At 40.7% G+C, this 12,379-nt stretch overlaps 1 protein-coding gene across 1 annotated transcript in view; it reads right to left on the reverse strand.

Moving 5' to 3' along the window:
* The window catches only part of trim9 (tripartite motif containing 9), a 37,316-nt gene extending 28,725 nt beyond the window's left edge, over positions 1-8,591 (reverse strand). The window contains exon 1 of the mRNA XM_014994176.2: positions 7,563-8,591. Coding sequence (XP_014849662.1) covers positions 7,563-8,399 — 837 coding nt within the window. The 5' untranslated portion in view covers positions 8,400-8,591. The remainder of the gene's footprint in view (positions 1-7,562) is intronic.
* Positions 8,592-12,379: the final 3,788 nt, after the last annotated feature.

Raw genomic sequence — 12,379 nt, forward strand, 5'->3', positions numbered from 1 at the left:
AGGCGGTTTAACAATCCACACAGAAGTAACAATGACACTGTGGCAAGCGTTAAGATGATGAAGGTTTTTTTTTTTTTTTTTAATGTTTCTTTGTGTTTTGAATGGGCTCACAGCGTCAGCGCCTATAGGGCGGGGAGAGGTTTGTTCCTGCAAGCTTCTCATTAGCGCTCATTTAACAATGCCACAACTGACAGCGAACAAAGCTTAAAAGAGTTAGCCTAAATGAGAATAGACCGGGAGCGTCTAACTCATGTTTATTTTGGGCCATATCAAAAATGTTAATTTCCTTAAAGAACACCGATTGTGCCGGAATGTGTTGGTAAAACCAATTAAACTGTTCAAAAATATCAATAGATAGCCGTTTGTTTCAGTATTCAATAAGCTTTTCTTGAATGTTTTTGTGGCGCTAATTCAGAAATATTTGTAAGACATTTTTATGATATTTGCGCTAATGTATGATGCTAAATGTGACTTTTTATTACCCGCCATATAAAGTAGCTGGATTTGTTGCTAGCGTTAGCTAGCTTCCAGTTGCTGGTTGCATTTGACTTTGTGAACTCAGGATATGAAGGAGTGGACTTTAGGTTATTATTTTTCAGACTCTTATTATGAAGCAAAAAAAAAAAAGGAAATAGTTCTTGAGTTTCCCTATTGTGTTGCCAAAGTTGTCTAGGAGAGGGACAAATTAATAAAATAGGCTATCTGGTCAAATTTGAACTGCTATACTCTATGCTAATCACACATTCTTTAACACTTTGTGATCTCCAAACAAATAATTAATGGAAAAATTTGGGACTTTTCCCAAATGTATAAACCTTGTCTCATCCGGTTTGAGAGTAAGATGTATAATCCTCATCCCGTGGGCTGGATGTATTATTTCACCCCTATAATTCACCAACACGTCAACATGAAAACACCTTCTGTCTGGGAGCCACGGTTTCCTGTGTGAACTGAAGTTGGAGGCTCATTACACTGATAATGACTAATCCTTTTCCTTCTTCCCCAGTCAATGTTTCACTTCCTCTCTTCGGGCATTTGGGGGTCACTACCCTGCTCTCATTTTCCCGCTCTTTATCTCCGTCTTTCATTAACATTTGCACAACTAATCTCCTTACACGCAGCTCGAGGGGCGAACGCTGCTGCCAGTAATGGAGCGTCATCCCTCTAAACGCCCACTGTGAAAATTCATTCTCTCCAAGACGCCGCCCCGTCGTCCGCGTTCCCAAGCAGCGGAGCGGCCGTGTCCTGTCGGCTCAGAATCACTGATATCAGAAATGACATGCTCTGGGATCTGCGCCATGTAGCTGTTAAAGGCTTCTGGGCTTCTATTAATTTGCCATTAAGGAAGAAAAATTGAGACGAGAGCTAGCCGAGGAATGGATATGAAAAGAAAAGTCCCAAATTGTTACGTGTTGGAATCTAATAATAATATTGCAGTTAAAGTTAATTTAAATTTAGGAACTTTTATTTTGATTATTAATATCTTTGGATGCTTCAGACAGGAGTAGCTACAGTTTTATTAGATTCTGGATTAGATTTACATTCTGGAGCCTTTATTAGCAAATAAAATGAGTCAATTTTTAATCTGTTAAACTTTAAAGCGATCTCTTAGATTTTTCTGAAGTGGGGTTATGTGGTGAGGTTATCAGCAGTCAGTGTTTTACCTGTGGTAGGACTCGTTTTGAACTGAGCAGAAATGTGCTTTAAAATGGCAGAAATGTTTATTTGTCTCCAGGCTGTGCTCTGTTCACAAATTTCTCATGACTTTATAGGTAACACAAAAACCAATAACTAAATAAAAACAGGCAGGTCTGCAAGCTCCTGCATTTCATCACTACAGTAACACATTTTTCTGGACAATAAATCGTCCCAGAAATGATTGCAATAAATGATAAAATTGTTGTTTTGAGGCCATTTTCAAGTCTTATTTTGACAATCTAATAATACAGGTTCACCCTCTGAGCTAGACCTATAAACTTTAACCCTCTTGATTGAAAATTTAAGACATTTTAAGAGTCCAAAACAAAACACAAACAAAATAGATAAATAAAGCAGAAATTAACACATACACAACTGAAACCATGAATAAAATGGATTGTGAAATCTCTAAAAAAATATTAATCATCAAAGTGTAAATTATCAAGCTCATTTTAATTCATCGTACGATTGATTGATTGATTGATTAAATGCTTGTTGCGATAAACTTACTCACTATGGACATTTTTGCTTTGCCTTGGTGTGGACTTCTTTCGACTTTCTCTATCTATGAATTTACTGTCACGGTACAAAGCGTACATGTTATTCCTCCTTTCCGATAAAGAAAAAAAAAAAAAGGACAAACATGTACCCAGACCACAGAACACAAACTGTTCCAGTCACAGAAAGGCCAAACGCCATTTCTCCCGCCTCCTGACTCACAGTTAGCACTCTGTCCACAGCAACACCATCATTTTAAGCATCACTTTGAGAGGATGTCCTGCGAGTCAGAAGAATCCTGTGAACACAACAGATGTGACGGACAGCGAGTCTCGTTACGACAAGCAGGCCGCGGTCCGAACACTAGAGGAGGAGGAAAGGTATCGCCACTTTTTAGGTTTTCCTCCTCGCTCGCGCTGAGATTTTAAGAGACTGCAGGCACCCAGAAGCAGCTGACAACACCAGCGCCGAGACTGTAATGAGATTTTTAATAGTCGTCCCAGCACCTGCGCTGTCTGTCCTCATTAGCTTACTTTGTGGGGCACGGTGGATGAGAGCTGCCTTCATGTCTGCTTTAGTTAGGCCTGCTTCGCTTGTTGCACAGCTGAGGCTCAAACACATGCTGACGTTAAAAGCACCAAACAGGAACGCTTTGAAATGACTTAAACTCTACACCAAACAGGACTCCTGCGTAAGCCTGTTGCAATAATTAATCAATTAATTAATTAGTCACGTTACAAATTGAAATGAGTTGGGTCACTTATGAAGGGCAGTTTTGTTTAGAGACTTCATAATAAATCTTATCAGTGGTTTCTGTTGAGTGTTGTTTTTATTTCCATTTCATTTTATTTTTTTGTGTGTGTTTGGTTGTGTTTTATTTTGGATATCTACAATGTCTTCCAGTTCCAGTGTGGAGCGTTTTTTTTTTTGTTTTTTTTTTTACAAAATTCAAGTTTATAAGTCTTTGACAGGGCGAACTTTTATTATCAAAATGTTACTTGATAACAACAGTATCAATGATTGCTTATCGCAATCATTGCTAGGACAATTTATTATCCAGTAATATTTGGCCTAAGTAGTGTGGAAAAATTTTGAATTTGTTCATCCATCATGTCTAGAAAAACCCTTCTGACAATTCTCCATTAAAAAATGGTCAAACTTTGTATTTATGCTTCATAAATTGGCCAAAACTGTCTTTAACAGTCAGGAAAAGAGTGTCATTTTAACATGAGAACCATGTAGAAAGCCTGAATTTGTGCTTTGGTGAAGCTGTCGACTTCACAGGTCTTCTGGTGATCAAACCTCCACCCGACTGGTCATTTCTGATCGGCTCTGAGGCGATGTAGCCTGACCCAGACGTCGCTTAAACGACCTGCACGGCCTCCAACAGCATCAGCAAAGAGACACAAACAGTGATGCGACAACAAAGCGGACATCTTGTCAACACATCACAGATCGTCTAATCACAAAAGGCAGACAGGACCTGGATGAGTCACGCTGTAAAACTCTTCTTTTTCAATCACTGCTCTGCTACTAAGGTTGACTTTGGGTACACTGAATTGCGCCACGCTGCCATCAATCTGGTGTAAGTAAGGAGATAAATGCCCGAGGTTTTATCATCTTTGAGACCAGACACACCGTAAAGAGTCTGGGATGAACCCCTCGCGGCTCCTGGTATCTTGGAGACCTCCGTTGCTCTGTACAGCATCAAGAAGGACTCGGTTGCCATGGCAGCAGGTTGTTCAACTCTTACCCAATAAAGATAAAAGAGAGGACAGCGAAGGATGCGGACTGAAAAAAAACTCGACGAAAATGTTCAGAAAGAAAGCAAAAAAGATGGGATACTAGAAATGTGTGAGTGTAGATTCATTAAGCTTCTTTGTGTAGACAACACACTACAAACATTAGCCAGTGATGATGATGACGATGGTGATGAAAAATGCAGCAGCCCGGTAAGAAAAGCTCAGAGATCAAACAGCAGTAGCTTTGATCTGATGAAGCGTGAAGGAGAAAAACAGAGGTGTCTTTGTGATGGTTTTGTTGATGTGATAAAGCCTGGAGGTGAATGCAGAGCGGGACGGTACACAGCAGTAATTAGAGGACGACACATGACAGAAACCTTGTCAGAGCACGTTGATGAACTTTACTTTCTTTCACCTCCTTCTCTCTGGTTTTAGTGTCAATATTGCCTCTGAGTGTCAATAAAGTTTTGTTTTAGGAACACAGACAGGTTGATAAACATGCAGGGCTCCTAAACTTTTAAGATAAAATAATATCCATAATTGTCCAGACTGTTAAAGGCTTAAAAGTTGTCAATTCACTTATTGCATTCTTTTAAAGTCTAAATAACTTAAATCAGTAGTTTGAGCTCAAATGGCTGATTGGTTGATTGGTCGGTTACTTGGTTAGTTGGTCTGTCAGTCAATTGATTGGTTAGTCGGTCGGTTCATTGGTTGGTGGGTTGGTCGATTGGTTAGATGTTAGTTTGGTTAGTTAGTCGGTTGGTCAGTTGGTTGGTTGTTTGATTGGTTGGTTGATGGATATCAAACTTATATCATATGACTTATATCATTATCACTTTACTTTTTCAATATTTATCCAAACCTAGAACGCTCCAATAGAAACCAAGTAAAAAGTCTTTTTCTTTCATATTTTTCCTCCTCAGTTCATTAAACATGTTTTCGAAGTCTGCAGTGGATGTTAATGTTCAAATAAATGTCTCCCTAAAGCTGAATTATAGAAGTATAACACAATTATTTCTTTTGAACGCCGGGCTAATCGAAAGCATCATGAATTGTTTATTTCAGCGACGTTTTCCTTCTGTTTTCCCTCATGTCATTGTGTTATTTTAATGTTACAATTTACTATCTGATAAATAATATATTACGACTCAGCTGCGCCCCCAAGCGGCCAAAAATATACATATTTTAACATGATGTTTCAAGGAGAAACAGGACGTGGTATAAGACAAAACGCAAATTCTGACAAAAATCAGGATTGTGAGGAAAAACTTAAAGCCACAATGAAACTATTTGGTAAACTGTCTCCATGTCATACTCTATCCCATCAGAAATAACCAGGTGCTGCTGATGGAGGCCAAAAACAGGGTTGCATATTGGCCCCAATAGCCCTTCCGCCATTGATTAGTTTCTTAAAATACTCTGCTCCTGTTTCAGACCCGTGAAACCACGAGAGCACACGAGGTCGACAGACGCTCAGCCTCCTCTGACTTTTCCATCAGTTTTAAAATTGGACTCTCACGTCTGAAATGATGGACTCATTTCAGCTCAGTCTAGAACAGATGATAAAAATGGAGGCTGGTTAAACGTTCCCATTTTCTTTTTCCTTTCTTTTTTCTTTTTGGAGAAATACAGGACTCCATTTCAAGTGTAAAAAACGAGGACAGCTTTCCCGAAAGCACAGGCGATGGTTTGTGTCAAGTTTTTGTGTGAGCAGTTGCTCACGTTTTTCTGGGTTTGTCTGCATCGCTACGTGTGTGTGTGTGTGTGTGTGTGTGCATTTGTTTGTAATACCTTGTGGGGACGATTTTCCTGACATATGCTACGTTGTGGGGACCAGTCGCTCCTCGTGGGGACCTGAGCCTGGTCCCCACGAGGGGAAACCCTGTTTTTGGGTCAGGGGTCAGAGTTAGGGCTAAGGTATGAATTGAGTTTTGGTTAGGGTTAAGGTTAGGTATGTGATGGTTAGGGTTAGGAAAAGGGTAAAGGTCAGGTTTAGGCTGTAGAAATGAGTAGAAATGAATGGAAGTCAATGGAAAGTCCCCACAAAGATAGCAAAACAAACATGTGTGTGTGTGTGTGTGTGTGTGTGTGTGTGTGTGTGTGTGTGTGTGTGTGTGTGTGTGTGTGTGTGTGTGTGTGTGTGTTGGGGGGTGGGGGGGGTCTGCAGTGTTTGTAGAGCGTTCCGGGGACTAAATCTGGCTCTCCGATGTTTTTTTCTTCACTGGAAAGCGGACGGCGGAGGTGAAGGGTCGACGGTGCAGAGGCGTAGATAAACGCGGTGCCCACGACGACTCCAGGGTTCCAAAATAACCTCCGTTATCTACGCCAGAGGGCTGCATCTGCGCTTCACTTACAAAAGCAAGATAAGGGTGATGGCAAGGAGTCCTTCCAGCCTTTGTGATCTGAGGTTAGAATTTTCTGTTCTCAAAGAATTAATTCCTGGAAATGTGATTCTTTTTTTCCGCCGATACACTCCTTGGGTTTCCCTAGTTCGGAGTGATGTCATCACGCTCGGGGCCGCCATCTTGTTTTGTTTATTTCAACTTTGAATTCAGGTCAATTCGCAGAATGGATAATTGAAATAACGTCAGTTTTTAAATTTTTTTTGTCCATTTGTAATTTTTTACTATAAGAAAAAAAGGCGAGGGCAAACCTTGATTAGTGGTAAATCTGATTTGATATTAAAAAAAATGTTTAAAAAAACATTGAAGATTTTATATATAAGCCATATCGTCTGGCCCTAATAGAGGCTGCAGCTGAATAGAAAAGGTTTTGAAAACATCTCTCTTTTTCCACACTATCTCAGCTACATGTTACAATTCTCATAGTTCTGTAATTCTGGAAATAAAATTGATTTTCTCATTTCAGGGTCCATCTTCAAAAAAAAAAAAAAGACAGAAAGAAAAAGAAAAACAAAGTCTATGCTGGAGATTTTAAAACTTAATCTAAAGGTTTAATGTTCTTTGAAATGTTGACGCAAGTTCTAAGCTATTTAGCACAGCTGCGTCCATGTAGCCTTGATGATCATATTTAAACTCTTTCAGAAACAACAGAGCTTGTTCTATTTTTTTTTTTTAATTCAAAGACAGTCGAAGATTGTACACAGCCGCCACACGTAGCATTCAAACCCACTTCCAGGTCGGAGTATCACTTTCACTATCCATGTTTGATAGCTTTCACTTTTTTTGCATCGCGCATCACTTCACATAATAAAATCTATTTAACTGCACGACAGAATATGTTTTGCGTGCTGCTTTAAATCATTTGCATGTTACTCAGGAGCTAATATTGGAAACAACTTTTCCTGTGCCGCCCCCTAGCTCTTGCCACCCAAAGCAAAGAGCCACACCATCCAAACCATCCATAAATCATATTTTGTACATTCACAGCTGCTGATTTGTCACCCTTTCATATAAGACTCCACATAAGCAATTATTCCCTTCTTTTCCTCAAGATAAACCTTAAACACCGCACCAGTAAAATAGAAACACAGAAACTTATTTAAAAATCACATATCAAAATCTGTTTCCTCCATTTTTTTTTTAAAGACAGACCTGTTGCTCCGCCTAAAGCTGAAAAAACCTGTTCGCTTCAAAGAAAGCTTTCGTGTTTTTACGCACGTACCTTGTGCAGTTTCCACATCGCGCCCAGTGCTTTGACTTCGTGCGTGCCGTGCTTCCCCTCTTCCAAACACTGGTAACACACGGGCATCTTGCACTGCACGCAGTACATGCTCAGGTTCTCCAGCTCGTGCTCCGTGCAGGTGGAGATCTTGCGCGGGCTCGCGCGGCGACTGATCCGGCCCTGCGCGGGGGGAACCAGGCGATGCTTGGCGAGGGGACCGCGGGGCGGGTGGCAGCGCAGGCGGCACGGGTCGCAGTAGAACACGTCGCACTGCTCGCACATCACCGTGGCCTCCTTCGGACTCTTCTCGCACAGCTGGCACTTGAGGGCGGCCGCCTTGCTCTGCTGGTACCGGTCCACCACCCCTTCCAGCACCCGGTTTTTGGGGAACCCCCGGAGCCCCCGGTCGTCCAGGATCAGGCTGCGGTGACACTGCGGACAGGTGATGCAGGAGTTGCGGGGGATCGGGGGCAAGGAGGCCGGATGCGGCAGGAGGTGCTGCTGCGGACCGGGCTGCGGGACGGCCGGGGGGAAAACCCGGACTCCATTCGGTGATTTCTGACAGGGGGTGGTCGGAGCGCTGACAAACCCCCCGTAGGACCCGTATCCGCTGTCCGCCTCGCTGTACAAACTCATTTTATCCAAATCCAAGTAATCATAATCTGAGACGCCGGACCCGGAGGCTCGGCTGCTCTGCGGGGACTCGGCTTCGGGGGTCTGCACAAGAATATTCCGCGCACACGCCAGGCAAATATTGTGGGAGCAAGGCAGTATGATGGGCTCCCGGTAAAAGGAGCCGCAAACGGGGCATTTTAACTCTTCCTCCATCTCGTCCATGACGGATATACCGTGAGGATGGAGATCCTAGAATGACGCTCCGGTATAAAAACGAGAGCAGAGCTGTTGCTGCTGCTGATGATGATAATTGGTGCTGGTCTCCGTGAGTAAGCAGCGATCAGTTCGCGTCCTGCTGCAGCTGCCAAGTGCAACCTTGACCAAAGGAGAAGCGTCGGTACTCGGGAGGCAGAAGCTCCTTCCGCCAATCAGGAAGCAGCAGCAGCTCGGAACCGAAGGCTATTGGTTGCCCGGAGGATTCCAGGGAACCATTGGACAGCTCGTCTGTCAACGTGAAGGTCCATTAATGAGCTTCACGAGGCGGGTAGTTAGCGCACACCCCAACTAACTTCAAACTAATAGTGTCGTAGAATGGACGAAATAGAATTAAAGTAATTATTTAAAGCTAAGACAAATCAAAACACCAATAATGGCCAAAGTTTGCATCCGCTGTTCTTTACTTCATACTTAAAAAGACACAGTTATGAATGTAGGCCTCCAGCTGTTTTATTATGTGCTATGACTTATTATTTTGTCAACAGATAAAATAATGATGCAGTCTTTACATGGTACAGGATAGAAACACTAACATATCTATAATACAGTATAAGTTCATGCTCTCAGCTACAGGTGGCTCTCAATAATACAATTTAAAAAGTGAATTTTTCAATATGTTACAGGGTTTCCCCCAGTGTATTATAAGCCTGGCAGGCCACCAGGCTTTACTTGTGCTACCACCAGGCTAAGCATTGCTTATTTTTTGTAAGTTTCTTTAAAATGTTTGCATTTTTTAAGACGCTATAGTTGGTGTTCAGGTATGAATCTTCTAATGGTTTAATAACACATAATTATTAAGTAATATATTCAAATTTCCTGTCAGCTTTAAACATTTTTAACTCAAAAACACGACAGGCTGCTAGATGAACGACTGCCCTACTGCCCCAACCACCAGGCTTAGCAAGTTTTCTGGGGGAAACATATATATATATATATATATATATATATATATATATATATATATATATATATATATATATATATATATATCAAGATATATATATATATCAAGATATATATATATATATATCAAGTACAAATATGGGAGTTTTATTTCACTAAATTTGATCATTGTGACTTGACTGGATGTAATATTTTAATATTACATCCAGTCAATAAAAACTGATTTTTTTCCAATACAGAATGTGGGTCCAGTCTGAAGTACTTGTCTGGAGCTCCTTTTGCATGACTTACTTAAATTACTTTTATCTCAAAAGACAATCATTTTTTCCTTCTTTGTCCAGTTAAGGTGTCGTCTTTGATTTTGGGGTTTAACATGCTGACTGCCGTAGTTGCAGCCCATGATATCCTGACTACTCTTTGTGTGGAGGCCATTAAAGCCCCGACTGCAGCTGCAGTTCATTCCTTGTAAATTTCTGCTACAGTTTGAATTGTCCATAATCAATGCTGCATTTTCATTGTTTCTGCCAAACCTTCTCATTCTGTTGTGATCCGTAGTTTTCTGTGTTTATTTTGGGGTTTTTTCTGTGTTTATTATGAACCTGTTCCCTGTGAGTCTCTGTGATGTCCTGTCCTCCCTGTCTTGATTGATCCCAGCTGTGTCTCGTTCCTGTGATTACCCTCCCAGTATATTTAGTCCCACCTGTTGTCTGTGTTCAGTCAGTTTTCCTCAGTTGAATTGTGAAGTCCTGAGGTTGCTTGTTTCCGTTTACAGTCTTTTATGTCAGTTGCTACCGGTATTGGCTATGTGCTAATTTGCTGCCTGATCCTGGACTGTGAGCTTCTCATCATTAAACTCATCATCATCTTCATCTGGGTCTCTGTGTTCATTCTCACCACCACCAACCACTCAACTTGCCATTTGTACACCAGCATACAGAAACCCTGTTGTGGTATTATTTTCTGATTTTAGTCTGTTTATCTGCCAAGAGGGAAATAGTGGGGGTTGGAATCTGTCAGTTTGTCGGTGGGTTGGGAAACACCTTTGTTTTTGCTGAGCTTAGCGTTTATCACAATCCTCTATTTCATACCGACACAGTAAATCGCCGTAATTTTAACCCACTCAGGTTCTCAAGCATTCCTGACTCCAGTTTCATCATCCTCAAAGTATTTGTCATCCTTGGCTTCACTGGTACTTTTTCTGTTTTGTTTTTTTTTTTGTTCTGGATCCAGCAAACATTTGCATCTTCTTTGCCTTCTGGTTGTTCAAACTAAACGATGTTTGTGCTGGAGAACACAAATGCAACAGAGAAATTGAACACACTGAATGTGCATGCTACTTGCACCTTCGATGAAAAAACAAATGCTAACAGGATTGTTTAGCTAAAAACAATTGTTCGTGTATTCACAGGGATTTTGCTGCCAGTTTTCTGTCCTCAGCCGACAGGCTCAGATGACTCTGGGAGGTTCTGCAAGTGTGTCAGGCAACAGCGAGAGATAGCCGACACGCCGGGTCTCCTCTGACTGGGTCTACACGTGTGAACCAAGACCTAGATTAATCTGGAACAAAAAAAAAACTGGTTCGCTTACAATAGGAATGAGATTTTGTTTCGACTCTATCTAAAGTCTGCTGAAGCCAGTGGATGTAAGAAGGAATAGATAGTTAATGTGATTAAAATGTCAATTTAAGGTGCATTTATTTTACAAATTTAGGATGTTTTATGGCATTTTATTAACTCTCTGAGGACTGATCAAACTTATGTGAACCAAACTCCAGACTCAATGTGGCATGACCCATAAAACCATATGAGGAGTTTGGTTTAGAGGTTTGGTGTGAATTAAGTTATGGTTTGGCTTTGGAATATACATTTACATTCAATAAGTCAGAATATGTACTCCGATGAGTCTCACTTGTCAGATTAAAAGTGCCTTTTGAAAATTAACAACCTTTAAGCAGGTTTTAAATATACTTTTCATTAAGCCCACATTTTTGTATAACAAATATAATTTTATAGTTCTTAATATTCTGATTTAAATATGTTTTCATTCCTGTCACAATTAACAGAAACAAATATCTCTGTTAATGTGTTTCACTTTGTGATTAAGTTCCTAAAATAAATTGACTTTTCAATAACAGTCTAATTTATTGAATGGGAAGGATCAGAGTGAGGGTTTGGTATGAATGCCGTTCAAATGAATAGAAGTCAATGCAAAGTCTTAATATGGGTAAAAATACAAATGTGCGTGTGTGTGTGTGAACCAGGTTTTTATGTCCTTGTAGGGACCTAGTTAATGTGAGGTTGTGGGGACCACTGCTTCTTGTGGGGACAAATCTTGGTCCACATGAAAGGAATTGCTTTTTTTGGGTTAGGAGTTAGGACTAAGGTGTTAATTGAGTTTTGGTTAGGTATATATGATGGTTAGGGTTAAGCTGTAAAAAACGAATAGAAGTCAATGTAAAGTCCCCACAAGATATGAAAACACAACTGTGTGTGTGTGTATGTGTGTGTGTGTGTGTGTGTGTGTGTGTGTGTGTGTGCGTGCGTGCGGGTGTGTGTGTGTGTGTGTGTGTGTGTGTGTGTGTGTGCATGCGTGCGTGCGTGCGTGCGTGCGTGCGTGCGTGTGTGTACTTGTTAGCTATTCTTCATAGGACCATTTATGGCATATTTACTAACCTTCTAAAATCCAAATGTGCTTATGGGAACCAAAGTTGGGTCTTAATGCGATGAACCCCCTTGTTTAAGGTCAGGGGTCAGGTTTAGAGGTAAGTTGTGAGTTAAGTTTTAGTTTAGGTTAGGTTACAGTTACTAAAATTAATGAAAGTCAATGCAAATTTCTAATATAGGTAGAAATACAAACTTGCGTGTTATCACACAAATGTCAGCTTCAAATAAGAATTTTGTCAAATTTAATTTCAAAATGTTAACTTCTACTTTCAACTGTCTTCCTTTAAAGGGTGTTAAAACAACAACTATCAGAAAATGTTATATTAGTCAGTAAGACACTGCATGTCTCTATTTTTAACC

Source organism: Poecilia mexicana, unplaced genomic scaffold, assembly GCF_051168715.1.
Source record: "Poecilia mexicana isolate PSO_F unplaced genomic scaffold, ASM5116871v1 scaffold_22, whole genome shotgun sequence".
Classification (NCBI taxonomy): domain Eukaryota; kingdom Metazoa; phylum Chordata; class Actinopteri; order Cyprinodontiformes; family Poeciliidae; genus Poecilia; species Poecilia mexicana.